General features: G+C 45.4%; 1 protein-coding gene across 3 annotated transcripts in view; it reads left to right on the top strand.

The window, feature by feature from the left end:
• The first annotated feature begins 4,362 nt into the window (after positions 1–4,362).
• Positions 4,363–15,142, top strand: part of Fbxo25 (F-box protein 25) — a 30,522-nt gene continuing 19,742 nt past the window's right edge. For all 3 annotated transcript variants that reach the window (XM_032918575.1, XM_032918576.1, XM_032918574.1), the window contains exons 1-3: positions 4,363–4,483; positions 11,118–11,255; positions 14,375–14,475. In XM_032918575.1, the coding sequence (XP_032774466.1) occupies positions 11,122–11,255; positions 14,375–14,475 (235 nt within the window). In that variant the 5' untranslated portion in view covers positions 4,363–4,483; positions 11,118–11,121. The remainder of the gene's footprint in view (positions 4,484–11,117; positions 11,256–14,374; positions 14,476–15,142) is intronic.

Below are 15,142 nucleotides of genomic sequence, written 5' to 3'. Positions count from 1 at the left end.
AACCTGTCTGGTATACGAAGGAAAGAAAGCATCTTTATGCCCAGAGCCCAGCTCTGAGGAGCCTGCTGTCCCTACCCTCTGTGCAGTTGAGCCAGGAGCTTTTTCCACCCTAAGCACTGGGCTCCGGGCCAACCGTCCCTTCCAGTCCAAAGGATCTTCTGTTTATTTTATTGCTTGTATCTCAAGATAACAGGAAAGGTAAGAGTAAGAAAGGCTCTTCGCCCTAGTAATAATCATAAATACAACAAGGGAACACAGAGGCCATGTTTGGTGTGTGACCTTGAAATCCGGCGTGACAGGAACAGGTGTGTTGTTTGGATGGGGTTTCAAGATGGTGCCATTAGCTAAGCAGCCCTTTAGAGTCTCAGAATGGGCCACGTGGAATGTTCGCCTCCCTGTCTCCTTCTAAGGTGTCACGGTCACGCTGGTGGCTTATTTCTTACCACAGCACTAATGCTACGTGGAAAGAAGCCTTTGCAGGTCAAGTGAAGACTCCATTAGATCTGCTGTGCTCCAGACTCCAAACCCTAACAATGAGCTATTCCCTGAGCCCAGAGGACCTGACACCCAAGGGCAAGCATGTACACCTGTCTGCGCAAGCAAAGGCCAAGAAAGGTGGACTCGAACAAACCCTCAGGACACACGGTTCATAGTTTCCCACCAAGCCCTGGGAGGCACCTGTGCCCAGCCAATACCAACCTTGTTGCCATCCTGAACCCTCAATGTGGGGAGGGACAGCAACCATCAGGTTAAGCTTCCCCAACTCCTTGACAACGGTCAGACTGGTATTTCTGTGAAGAAAGCAAAACTACATGGTGCCTTAGGGGTTTCTTTTGCTGCATTGAAACACTATGACTAGAAAGCAAGCTGGGGAGAAAAGGCTTCTACTTCCATATTGCTGTTCATTATTGAAGGAAGTCAGAACAGGAACTCAAATAGGCTAGGATCTTGGAGGGAGGAGCTAATGCAGAGACCATGGAGGATTACTGCTTACTGGCTTGCTTCCTCTGGCTTGCTCAGCCTGTCTGCTTATAGAACCCAGGACCACCTGCCCAGGAATGGCACCACCCACAATGGGCTGGGTCCTCCCCCCTTGATCACTAATTGAGAAAATGCCTTACAGCTGGGTCTCATGGAGGCATCTCCTCAAGGGAGTCTCCGTCCTCTCTGCTGACTCTAGCTTGTGTCAGGATGACACAAAACCAGCCAGTACACATGGTATTTCCCCCTGACCTAGAGTGTGTTAAATGAATTGGATGCCAAAATCTCTGTTGAGTAAGGTACCTTCTTGGCACTCACTCTGACCTTATGCCCTCAGTCGGGCAACCTCACATTTCCCAGCTGGCACAGACTTGCAGAGGATGTTTTTAGCTCTTGGAGTGGCTCCCCTTCTTCCACAGGTTAAACTGCAGAGAGCACCAACTAACTCATCCTCGCAAGGGCAGCCAACTCTAGGAACTGTAGCAATACTTACCTGGTGATTCCTGGTGAACCGTCGCTGGGCTTCTGCTGTCACTCCTGTCTTCTGACATTGCTTTGAGTTCTCTGCTTGCCACTGCCAGCTCTAGCTGTCACTCTGTGGACTTCTGTTGTTACTTTGTGGCATCCTTGTCCTGCTGTCCGATCCTGTTACCTTGTGGTTATCTGTTGTTACTCTGTTTTACTGCTGTGTAATATTGAAACACAGGATTGTATAATATATGATACGAATACCCATGTGCTATTTAAACTTGTTGAAAGCTGAATCTGGGAGTCCTGCCTTAGCCTCAAGCAAGTCTATGTCAGTGTTGTTCAAAACCCCAACCTGGTTGAGGAGAGGAGAGGAAAAACAGCCTCTGTAATGAGAGGGAAACCCAGAAGCAACTCAGGGTGTTAGAACACTGCATCCTTGGGAAGTTAAATGGTAAACCATTTCTGACTAATGATGCCTGTGGTGGGAACAGGAAGTGGAATGATAATCCATGGGGGAGGTTTCCAATTTGGAACTCTAGTATGACTGTTTGTTTCCTTCGTCCCCTTCTGCAGGATGGTGCAAGGACGAACTTGATGATGCTTTTGCCTGTTCCTGAATTACAACACTCCAGTCATTGCTGCTGGGTGTTAGGGGCACCAGATGTGATGGTATTTTGCTGTATACCTGTCGCTTCTATCTGTCTGCTTTCTACTTGTTGTTTTGGTTTTCCACATACTTAATAAAGTCAGTGATTTGAAACCAAAAGCATCGCCATTGTACAGGATTCTCAGGGCTCTAATGAAGGTGCTGCTGTTCCTGCTAGTACGAGTCTCAGTCGTTATTCCGTGGTACTGTGCACTACTATTGTTTTGTGGTTTCTCATATTAATCTGTGAATTCCCAGTGTTACTTCATGGGCTCCTCTTCATGACTTTCTGTAAACATTTGACTCTTCTTAATAACAATTGGTAAAATTCCTTTTAAAGGAATTATGTGGATGCTACTAAATTAGGTTAAATTAATACAGATGTTCTCTATTTAGAAGGAATCAAGCTAAGATGTTTTAACTCTTCTATAATGTAATAGCACTTTCTTAACTCTAAATGTCCTTCACTTTTAGCATATCATTCAATAAATACATCTGATGCAAGTCTTTCCCTGGAAATATGTAACCAAATATCTCTTCACCCTAGATATGACATTGGCATTAGACCAAAGAAATGATTTCACCCACATTTTGCTTAGTGAACCAATAGGTTTATTTACTAGGGTGACTCACAGGAGCATAGGTGACTCAAAGGCTACATCACGGAAAAGCTCACACCAGCATGGCTGACAATTTACCTCTGGAGCTCCCTGCAGATTGCTTCTGTTTATTTAATCTTGGGTAGGGATTTTATGAATCTTCTTTCAGAGGCTTCCCCATCTCTTCTCGTTTCCTTTGCCTCCAAGTGTTAGGTGCCCTATTCCTGCCTCCAGGAGGGAAGATTTCAATTCAGAGGAAATACCTAGCATATTTAACATACTTTAAACTAGCTTTTAAAATTCCCCTTTATCAGGCAAGGTGCATAAAGGACAACCATGGGAGTCAGTGCTTTCCTTCCCAGGGATTGAACTCAGGTCACCAGGCTTCCAAAGCACTGTTACCAGCTGAGACATTTCACTGGCTCTAAACTCAGTTTTAAATAGACCTTGTCAGATACCTTTGCCTGACCATAGGTTTATATATGTTCTGAGAGTGTTTGTGGCAGGCTGGGTATAACCTATGCTGGGTGTGTTAGGTGTACTTTTGACTTAGTGTTTTCACCTTGCATGGGTTTATCAGGACAAACCCCATTGGAAGCTGAGCAGGTATATTTTATTGCCTCTGTTCTGGTATTATCTTGGCTTGGTAACAGCGACAAAAACTTCACATAGAATCGTGGTTATCCTTTGCTTGCAAATACACCTCTACGAGTAAGTTCAATAAACGAAAGCACAGAGCCCCTGGGCACGGTTTAGAATAGAGAGCCACACGCCTAAATTAGGTGTGTGGATGGAATATTGCGGACTTCCACCCTTCATAATTGGTGTATTATTTTTAAAATGTATAACACAAGAACACTATTAGAATAAGCATGCCAGAAATGACTTACATAATACTTTTCCAAATATGAATACCTAGGTCATCTAAAAATGTAAAAGACTAAAACTGAGTATGTATGTTTGCTCACTGCACACTAGGCGCATTAAAATATTTTTGTTTACTCAGGTAAGACCATTCCTAGTTATGCTTTGCTATCAGGAGTAACACAGGTGACTGGGACCTTTCCCAGCAACACTCATGGCAGCGATTCCTGGTTGCGAGGCTCTAGCTAGTAGCTCCACAACCTGCAGTGGTCCAATTTCCCCTCTTCTTCCCCCAGACCTCATACTACTCATTTGGAAAACATTTCACCTGTTGATACTGCTTTTCCAGCTTTCTAGGAACTGAAAGACAATCTAGGCGGCAGGTCAGCCAGACAGTCTTTGAGTCCCAGGGCTACGTGCAAGAAGACCCTGGCGTGTAGGAGACAGGGGCAGCACAAGCCCGGCCCAACCTTGCATTCACAGCTGTCTAGCTAGGCAGGCAGGCAAATGGGACAGTGAGGTGAGGGTCGTGAGTGTAGACCAGCGGGTGTCCTTGCTAGCCCCAGCCCGGCACCAGGGCTGTCTGTAAGTCCGGAGAGGTCGTTCAGAGATTGAGGATAACCACCCGGTTTCTGCCAGAGGACCTGGGCAATGCCAACAAGGCGGGTCAAAAAGCACCAGAACCAGCCCTCGAGCGCCTAGGATGGGTGGGTGGGGCTTGCGCTCACTGAGCACGCGCGCACAGAGGTCTCCGAGTTCGGGTAGCAACACAAATCACGTGGCTCCGCGTGGGCCAATCAGCGGGGCGCCGAGGCGGGGCGTCCAGCGGTGCCCCTCGGCGGGAGGCGGACGGCTTCCGGCAATAATTGGACGCTGCAGCTCGGTGCAGTTGGTGGCTGTCTCGTCTGGAAGGGACCCGCAGGTGAGAAGGGACTCGGGACCGGGAGGGACAGTCGGGCAGGACGCACCGGGCCCGCCCTCGGATGGCCGCCGTGATGCCTGGGGGCTCCGAGAGGGCTGTGGGCTCGTCCACCTCCCTGGGTGCAGGCGTCCGCCCCCACCGCCGCCAGCCTGTCTGTGTCCCCTGCGGGTCCGTGCGGCCTCCGGAGCTCACCTGTGTGTGCACCATCCTTCAGGCCTGCGTGTGCGCTCACCGCTAGGCACGGGAAATTTGCATCTTTGTCCTCACAGCTGGTTTCTGTCTGTTCCAGTGGAGTTCCATCTCCATCCCTGGGCCTATTCAAACTCCCCAGAACTCGGGCATCTGGAGAACTGTCCCTGTGAAGGGCCCTTTTCTCCCTACCTGCAGCGCCGAGTCCCCCATTTCCTTCACATTTCGTTTTCCTTCGGCTCCTGGGCATGTTGCCTTACTACGAAGCCTCTGTGATGCTCTCTCTGGGCTCCTTGGAGTAAACCCCATTCCTGACATTCAGCCTGAAATTTGCAGTGGTGTTTTTCATGATCTGTCACAATCAAATCTACCCACATTTACAAACTGTTCACATTTGATCCAAGTTGTTTGATTTTAATTTACTTGAAGGTCTTACAAGAAAACTAGAGCGGTGGCAAGAATCAAATGTTTATTAGGTTGAAGACAATTCGTTTTTCAAAGGGTTTTATTGTTGTTAATTATATGTGCGCCTGTGTGTGGGCACGTGCAGGAGTGCCCAAGGAGACCAGAGGCTTCGGATACTGATGGACTGGGGTTAAAGTGGAACTGCCTGGTTTGGCTGCTGGGAACCGAACGCGGGGTCCTCTGCTAGAGTAGTTACAGTGAGCTCTTAACCAACCACCGATCTATCTCTCCAGCCCCAGACCAGACATTCTTTCTTACTCTAGAACAATGGTGATTATCATTCTCAAAATTTAGAATGAAAAGATAAGAGTGAAGCTTTTTTCCTCCAAAATTGAACCTGCCTTGCTATTTTTGTTATAATTTGTTTCATTCCGATGCTCTTGCTATACACTCAAAGCATACGTTTGTTTAGAAGGTAAAGGTAGCTGATGTACAGTCCAATTATTTTTTCATGTAATTTACACAGAGAGCAGCATACATATAAAGCCAAAAAAAAAAAAAAAAAACAAAAACAAAAATAAAAAACCCAAAACCACCGAATCCCATAATTTCCTGGAATCTGTTTTAATAGGCTGTTATGATTACTATAAATATAGTGCCCGAGAGCATGGCTTGTGGAACGCGACTCTGTAATTTTGAATCCCGTCCTATGGGATTCCTTGCCTCTGTACTCTCATGTATAAAACAGAGAGTGTTTTGTTATGATGCTGCTGGGTGAGCAAACACAGCGCCTTGGATGTGCTAAGCTCGAGCTTGACCTCCGAGCCTTCAAGTAGAGAGTTAAATTGGTAAAATGCGGCTATTTCCTACTTTCCAGGTTAGTGTGAGGACTAAACTCGGTGTAATTCAGTGAGTCGTTCAGCGTTAACGCCTAGCCCATTCTGAGTTCTAGTGTTTGCTGTAACTGTGTTTGTTAGGAGAACATGTGCTTGTTGAAGAAGAGAGAAGAGAGAAGAGAGAGGAAGAGGAGGAGGAGGAAGAAGAAGAGTAGGAGAAGGAAGAAGAGGGAGAGGAGGAGGAGGAGGAGGAGGAAGAGGAGGAGGAGGAAGATTTTGTTTAGGATCTTTAGTGTTAGTTTCTCCTAGGACATGAATTTGAAGAATTCATCCTATTCTCCTGAAGTACCTCACATTTGTGTCCTGCCATGGGAAATAGAAACCCAGAAAAGACTTAAAGGTTTTCAACCCCAAGTGCTTTTGGGCATTAGCCGGCAATTCTTGTGCTTAAATTCTAGTGCAGATAAGGGCCAGAGAGGTGGCTCAGTGGTTAAGAGCGCTTGCTGCTCTTGCAGAGGACTAAGTTAAGCTCCCAGCACCCACACGGTGGCTTCCAACAGTAGATAACTCCCAGTTCCAGGAGGACTTGACGCCTTTGTCTGTCATTTACTGGGCACCACATGGGCGCGGTGCACTTACATACGTGCAAGAGAAACACTCATACTCGTAAAATATAAATAAATATATATTTTTAAAAAGTATGGATCACACAAGCTGTGTCACAGCTGAGTAGACTCAGACATTACTCGCACATACACATTTTCAGAAATGGTTTCTGGGTTTTATGTGATGGGTAGTCTTGGTTGCCAACCTGACACACGAGGGAACCTTAACTTCATGACATTGGCCTCTGGTTCTTAGCCTTTCTAGTGCTGCGACCCTTTCATACAGTTATCCGTGTTGTGGTGAACCCGCAACGGTAAAATTATTTTTTGTTGTTAGTTCATAACTGTAATTTTGCTGCTGTTATGAATCATGATATGAATCATGATATCTGATACGTGTCCCCCAGAAGGGGTCGAGACCCACAGGTGTATTTATTGGCTGTTTTCTTGATTGGCAATGATCATATGATGGCGCAGTGTACACTCTGGGTTGTACAGCCCTGTGCAGGTGGGGCTGAGCTACACGAAAAAGCTGCCTTGGGCGAGCCAGTCAGAAGTATCCTTCTACGGTTTCTGCCCAGCTTCCACAGAGGGTGGACTGTCACCTGTAAAATGAAACAAACCGTTTCCTCAACAAAGGTTTTAGTTAGAATTGTATCGCATCAACAGAAAAGAAACAAGACTGTCTGAGCCTTTGCAAATCCTCAAAAAAAGGTAGTTTTAATTTAAATATATTAATGAAAATTCTGGCAGTTCATGTCTTTTAACCAAGGAGATAAGTTCCCATAAAATGTGGGTTGTCGTCATTTAAAATCTTTAGTAACACTATTTCCTGATCAGACACTCCAGGTTCCATTAAAAAATAAAAGAGATAGGAACCTTTTGTTACAACTTGTCTTTTGTCTTAGGAGGAAGGGTCTTCCTCCGGAGCCCAGGTTGGCCTTGAATTCTTGCCTCAGATACTTGAACGCCAGGATTGCAGGTGTGCAGGAGTCTGTCACCCATACCTTGCTCCAATGGTGGTGGTTTTTTGTTGTTGTTGTTGTTGTTGGTTTTTTGTTGTTGTTGTTGGTTTTTTTTTTTTTTTTAAGTGGCGCTTAGGCTTGAACCCAAGGCCTTATGAGCTTAAGTAAGTGCTATACTAGTCTATAGCCTCAGATCCGGGTGGCCTTTTGTTATTGTTTAATTAATACAGGTGCTTCCAGAATTTGCCTTAGTTTGTGAACTCTATAGATTATACTTTAAACTCGTGATCCGATACTGCGATCACAAGACCATGTCAAGACAAGTCTATGAAGTAAATTGTTAAAAGAACAAATACTTTCCCCCAGGTTGGGAAACTGGGGGACATAGGACTTTATTTTTATGGTTTAGTAGCTGCCAGTTCTTTAAAAGTCGAGACACTTAGCTGATGAAATGGTTACACCAAACTGTTTTCTCACTAAGTCGTTCAGTGAATTGTCATCCCGTGGAGTTGACAATAATCAAAAGGTAGTTGGAAACGCCACAGTGGTTCTTTCCATAGATACTATTGAATTTTTTTTTTTTGAAGCTAAAAGGTAAATATACCTAACAGGGAGTGGCTGCCTACATTAGTACAATGTTTGCATGTTATGAAGCCTAAGGTAATTTGTTAGCTACGGACACAGGTTTACCTAAGACAAGGATGGGGAACTGTTGGTTCAGGAGGGGTTGGTTGGTTGGTTGGTTGGTTTTGTTGGTGTTCTTCCTTTTCATTTTGTGTCACAGACCCTAGAACATTATCTTCCTAAGTACATGCTGAACATTAGCACACTGCTCAAAAACTAAGTCTCAAGAGGTTGGAGTCTCTCATGGTCCTGGTCACAGCTCTAGGACATCAGTTCAACCAGACTTCTGCTTACTGTTTCAAAGCTGGTACACACACTCCAGCCTGAATCTTTTGACCCAGGTGCCTGTCGCTGCCGCTGCTTTCTCACATCTCAATTATTTTATATATATATATATATATATATATATATATACATATATATATACACACACATATATATATTATAGTATATAATATATACACACACACATATATTTCTCATATACATACATATACACCATGTTCTGTTCTCAGGGCCTTCCTAGCAATGCCGCCTTTCTCTCTAGTTTCTCTCTCTATCACCTATGTTATCCATACTCTCTGTGTGTACCAGCACGCACCACACATAAACGCGTACTTTATAACTCACGCATGCGAATTGACTCTGAATGTTCTTTCTCGTTTTACTGAATATTTTATTTCAGTTCCTGCTAGGCTGCTTCCCGTAGGCAGGTGTGACATCTCACTACCTAGTCTGTGTCCAGTGGTTATCATCGGAACAATCCTTCATTTAGTCATTAGTAATTTTCAGGGTTGATTTGGTTTTGTTTCTGGACCATTTCCTTGTGATACTGAGAGATACGCAGGCAGTTATGAGAATTGCTTGCGACAGCCATGATTCTGTAATGTGTGCTTAGGCTGAGGTTTCTGTTTAAAGTTTCCCTTACCTCTCCTGTTCTCTAATGTGTTCTCTGCCCCAATTCTGACTGTTGTTGACAATCCGATAAGTCCGGATTGACGGGACATGGTGGTGATCTTTGCATTTTGAGATTAGCGGTAGCTATGAAATAGGTTTGTAATATAACAGGTTTAAAATCCAGAGAACATTTTGTTAGGCACCTCCTAATGCAGGGTTTTAATGGAAAAAGATGTGTTCTGAGTATAAAGTAGTTTAGAAGGGGCTTGCACTCCTTTTGGTATAAAAAACAAAAACAAAAATTATTTCAGCATGCATTTCACATAATAGGCCAGGACCTCTTGAAGATAATGCAAGGGGAGTGTTGAAATCTGCATATTTTCCTTTCTGTTTGTTTCCTGTAATACAGTGTAAATGCCCATTGGTCACCTGGCCTTTGCCGGTTAATGTCAGTGGAGTTTGAGATCTTGCAAGTACTCAGAGCAGTGGGACACTTGCTTTGATTTGCCTGGCTTCTCAGTGCTAAGGATATAGAACCAGAGCCTCCTTATTAGGCAAATGCCCTGCCACTCTGGGCACCCTGGGAATGGGAAAGGGTGCTCCCTTCTGATGTAAATACCGTGCCATATCCAGGCTGCTCTGCTCAAGTTCTCTGCGCATGCAGGCGCCTTCTCTCTAAACTGAAAACTGTCCACCTTGAACTCCGTGCTGTATGGCTTCTTGACACCATTTCCCCTTTGAGCCCTTTCTTACAGAGTGCTCGTTGGTTGCCTCCCGTCTTTCCCTCCACACCCTCAGTCTCCCTTCCAGGTTCTTCCCCAGCTTGTCATCACCCGCTCCTGTTCTTTAGAACTCCTCCCCCAGCCATCTTCAGTGTTCCCACACTGCTTACTCTTAGGATGCTGTGTCCATATCTTTGTCCGTGCTTCTGAGACACAGTCTGTACAGCCATCCATCCGGTGAACAAATAAACGTTCGCCGAACTCGGGCTCTGCCTGGCACTGCTTTGGTGACGGGGTAGAGCACTAAGCAAGACGGTGCATTGTCTCGGAGGAAAACAGATGCTGAGAAGGTAAACACTTTCAGGTAGTGACCACTCGGACACTGCTGAAGCAGGGTGGAGACGTGGGAAGGGGCCTGTTTGCATGAAGAGACCAGGTAGGCCTCTTCAGGGAGGCGACATCTTGAATGTGTAAACATGACTAGCTGGGGCAGTTCTTTACATTCAGCGTGTATGCAAGTCACCCTTGGACCAATACCTAGCCGGGCATCCCTTCCCTTTTCCCTCCCACGTCTGCTGCTCTGCCGAGTGCCTGTCCTAGAGCTCCGTGGTTAGGAACACTCGTCACCCTTGCAGAAGGCCTAGGTCTGCGTCCCAGCACCTACTTGGCAGCACTTTGCCTTAGTGCTTCCGTGTGGCTCCCGTTGCCCCGAGTCCACCGCCTTTACTCACTGTAAAGAGAAGGTCTGATCCAATCATTTGCCTTCCGGCTTCCGGCTCTGGTCTTCTCGGGGTGAAACCCAGCTCCTTCCCTCTCCTGGCTTCGTGCCTTCCCTGACTTCCTGACCATTGGCTTTCTGTGCTTTCACCCATTCGATCTCTGGAGTAAGGTGGGATTCAGTTCGGTTGGCTGCCTCATACTTCTGAACGGGCGAAAGGAGTGGGGGACGCTGTTGAGAATGGTATTCCTCAGCTGGCCCAGGACACGTTCGATATCCAGCAGTACACCCACCCATGCTTAACCTCGTTAACCCCTTCAGTGCAAAGTACTATATATACTCACACTGCCTGCTTACCACGGCTAGCCAGCACTGCGTCATATGCTGTCACATGTTAAGACTTTAGTTCCAAATGAGAAAACGTGTTCGTTATGTGTGTATAACTTTAAAAAAAAGATTTATTTATGTTATGTATATGAGACTGTAGCTGTCTTCAGACACACCAGAAGAGGGCATCGGATCCCATTACAGATGGCTTTGAGCCACTGTGTGGTTGCTGGGATTTGAACTCAGGACCTCTGGAAGAGCAGTCAGTGCTCCTAACCACTGAACCATCTCTCCAGCCCCTGTATATAACTTTTAATGAAAACTGATTCTTTTTCTTTTATAGGAGAACTATGCCGTTTCTGGGTCAGGACTGGAGATCCCCTGGATGGAACTGGATCAAAACAGAAGATGGGTGGAAAAGGTGTGACCCCTGTAGCCACGAGATCAGAAGTGAGGATAGCCAGTACCCCATCAACCACAGCATGTGAGTCCCAGTGAGGCCCCGTCACTGCCTCAGCCTCTGTGTTTGTCCCTCGCTCACTGCAGAGCTCTGCCATGTGGGGCTTTGCTCACTGTTTTGTCTAGGCGTGCCTAATTTGTGACAGTCGTGGATTAAAGGAGTAACCAGCCGTACCCGGCTTGCATATGGTTGCTGAGGGTTTGAACTCAGTCTTCCTGCTTGCACAGACAGCAGCTGACCTACCTGCTGAGCCATCCCAGGCTTGCATCTGAAGCATGTCTAGCTCCTTCCCTCAAGCCTTAAAATCACTCCGAGCGCTCCCCTCAGTGTTTGTCCTTTTGTGACTACGTTATGTTGTAGTGCAGTGTCCTCAAGACCCAGCTGTGCTTGGCATGGACTGGTAATGTCCCTGTGTTTCTTAGGGCTCCTTCCTTGTGTGGATAGGTCTGTTTGCTCATGTGTGCTGTTTTTGGCAGATGTGGGAAATGCCCATACGTGTCACAGTCGTCACCAGTGCTGTTAGGAGTGCAGGAGTGTGGACATCTCTAGGCCGTGCCTTCAATTCCTTCAGTTTAGATGGTAATTTGCTCAGCATTGAGGCCTGACTGTACGGTTTCCTGCACCAGCGCTTAAAGATTCTCCCTTTCTGCATCCTCCCCAAGACTTACGTGCTGCACTTTTGGACAGGATAGTAGCCATCTTAGTTGAGGTCACGTATTGTGATAGTTTTAATTAGTGTCTCCTTGAGAATTAATGTTGCTGCCCACGTGTTCATGTGTTCTTAGGCCGTTTGTATTTCTTCCTTGGAGAAATAGTAAAGTTCTCTGCCTGCCCTAAGGGGATTTACTGTTGAAATTCCTCCCTCCCTCCCTCCCTCCCTCCCTCCCTCCCTCCTTTCTTTCTTTCTTTCTTTCTTTCTTAAGATTTATTTATTTTATGTGGGTACACTGTCACTGTCTTCAGACACACTAGAAGAGGGCATCAGATCCCATTACAGATGGTTGTGAGCCACCATGTGGTTGCTGGGAATTGAACTCAGGACCTCTCTGGAAGAGCAGCCAGTGCTCTTAACCACTGAGCCATCTCTCCAGCCCCTCTTCTTCTTTTTCTTTTTCTTCTTTTTTTTTTTTTTTTTAAAAAGCTGGATAAGGGACATTTATCTTGGTCATATGACCTAAGGTTATAAAAATAGGAAGTGTTTGCTCTAAAATGTAGTTGACTGATAGTTTATATACATGAAAAACTAAGAGGTTGATATAATGTAAATAGTTTTATTAACATTTATACACATTAAATTTTAATACTGGAAGTATTTTTTCTTCACTTTTAGATTTTCGTAAACCTGGCAGTAAAAAAAATCACCAAAAATGTAACCACTTCCTACCTCAAATTACCTCATAAAAATAGCAGCTAGTTAATAATTTGCTAGTGTAGCCATTGTTCTTGATCATGACCTCTGGGTCTCCCGTGGTGGCTCCATTCCCAAGTCCTCTGATTCCCATCTAACCCCGGGCACTTCAGAAGCACTCAGCAGTATCCAGAGGACGTTCTGCCAGAAAGTCAGGGGGTGGGGGAGCATAGGTGTGGGCTGGCACAGCCTGTCCTGGCTCAGCTGGCAATGAGTGTGTTTCCTGCACCTGCAGGTGGCATGTCGAATACCCCACCGCTCGTGCACATGGATCCCCAGCTCAGGACAGCAACGGCATCTCATTTTTCCTTTGATCAGTTTGTGACTTTAGTTAAAAAGCATTTTCAGATTCAAAACGATCTAGTCTCAGAATCGGTCTAGTAGACCAGCATGGGAGTAAGTATCAGATTGTAAGATTCGAGGCCCCGTGTGCTCTCTGGCGTTGGTGTCATGACTTGACTGTGACGGAATGTAGTGGTGTGTTTGAGGTGCTCTCTGGCTGACTGGGTGATTCACCACCATCGTCTGTGCTGCTTCACTGCTGTCAGGGACGGAAAGACTCAATGTGGCAAACTCGGCTGTTTGATTAAGAGTGCACACGGTGGTGGGTGAAAAGGCTTTTATGCAATCTTCTCATCAAGAGCGGTGACGGGCAAATGAGTCCCTTTAGATCGGCGGTTTCCAGTGCCATTCTCACAGGCTACACCAGACAGCCTGTACCCACAGCACTTTCCTCCTGGCTTACAGACCAAAAAGTAACTGCAGTGTGTCAAAAATATGCGTTCTTAGTGTTTACAGTGGGGATTGCTGTTTACACGTTTCTGTTTGTTTGTTTGTTTGTTGAGGCAGGGTTCCAATGTGTAGCCCTGGCTGTTACAGAACTTGTTCTGTGGACCAGGCTGTTCTAGTTTTTCTTACTACAAAGAGGAAACTGTTTTAAATAAAAAATGTTCGAGTTGTCATGGCTTGACTTGAATTCCTTGTCTGATACAAAAGGAAAAATGCTAAAATACTTTAATGTATAAATATCATCAATGTAACTTTGATCTGACTGGTTCTATTAAGTACTTTGGTATATTTGATAGACACTTATTAAGAAAATGCACACTGCAGGAGTAGTCAGTGTCAGTGCAGCGGTCAGTGTCAGTGCAGCCGTCAGTGTCAGTGCAGCGGTCAGTGTCAGTGCAGCGGTCAGTGTCAGTGCAGCGGTCAGTGTCAGTGCAGCCGTCAGTGTCAGCGCAGCGGTCAGTGTCAGTGCAGCGGTCAGTGTCAGTGCAGTATTCTCTCTCAGCTCAGCAGTATTTAGCATCAGCCAATATTTGAAAAATGTAGACAATAAACAGGAACATAATGTTTATTTAAGTGTGATTGGGGCACAGCAAGTTTAATGTTGTGGTCATATTGCTACTAGGGTTCTTTCCAAGGCTTTTATGGTTTTGTTTGTAAATACTCAGGTCTTGAAGTCTTATGATGTTTGGGAGATTCTAAAGCCCGACTCACTTTTTAAAAGAAACAAGAATATATCTTAGTTTCTTCAAAATGCAAAAGACATTAATGTAGATATCACCCGTAAGTTTTAAGCTTTTGTCTTCCTTGAAATTTAGCTAGTGCTCGTCAGGATTTAATAGGAACTTTCTTTTGATCTCCCAGATTACCAAGCAAACACTCTTAGAAAAGACACAGTAAATGAATTTCTCCATGACAAACTTCCGTTAATGAAGTATCTCTATTTCAGTATCTTAAATAGTGGTGAAGAAGAAATATTCAATAATGACTGTGAATACGCAGCCAAAAAGAGGAAGAAGGAACATTTCGGAAATGACACAGCTGCTCACAGTAAGAGTGTTTTCATAATAAGTCTGTAACCTTTTATGTATGGAATATATATGCTGCCATGATCGACTGCACAGCAGTGCTCTCTGTGAGGCACAGTGGAGGTGTGCACATCTGTGTGGTCACCGGACTGCTTGCAACTCAGCTGTTTGCTTGGTGAGGTTTATACACCAGAAATGTGAAGCCTGAAGCTTATGTCTGCTCCTGAGTAGCAAAGCGTGGTCCTGCTCTGAGCCGCTCTCTGAGCAGAAAGGCCCCTAGGAGGGAGTGTCTAGACGCAGGGCCATGGGGGCTGGGGACAGGAGCCAGCAGCAGGCAGAGCTGGAGTAGAGGGCGATGATGGACAGGTAGACGAGCTTGAGGAAGTTCTGTCACAGCTCTACCCACCTTGGCACATGCCACAAATCCCTGTTAAGGTGAGAAGAAGGCACAACCATGTGAAGAAGCTTTGTGATCTCAAATGCACCACGTGTGGCTGTCACAGGCAGTAAGAGACTAGAACCTTCTATTAGGTATACAGTGATATAGAGGTAATATTATAGTACTTTTTAAGCATTTATACTTTGGTATGAAAACATCAATTTTCTTCTAAGTTAATAAGGTATGGTATTGTCAGAAATAATACCTTTTCATGTAGAGGTATGAGCACTCACGGGAACACACTGATACT

The sequence above is a fragment of the Rattus rattus genome, chromosome 13 (assembly GCF_011064425.1).
Source record: "Rattus rattus isolate New Zealand chromosome 13, Rrattus_CSIRO_v1, whole genome shotgun sequence".
NCBI classification, from domain to species: Eukaryota; Metazoa; Chordata; class Mammalia; order Rodentia; family Muridae; genus Rattus; species Rattus rattus.
The sequence above is the reverse complement of the archived record's forward strand: the minus strand, read 5'-3'. Positions and strand labels throughout refer to the sequence as shown.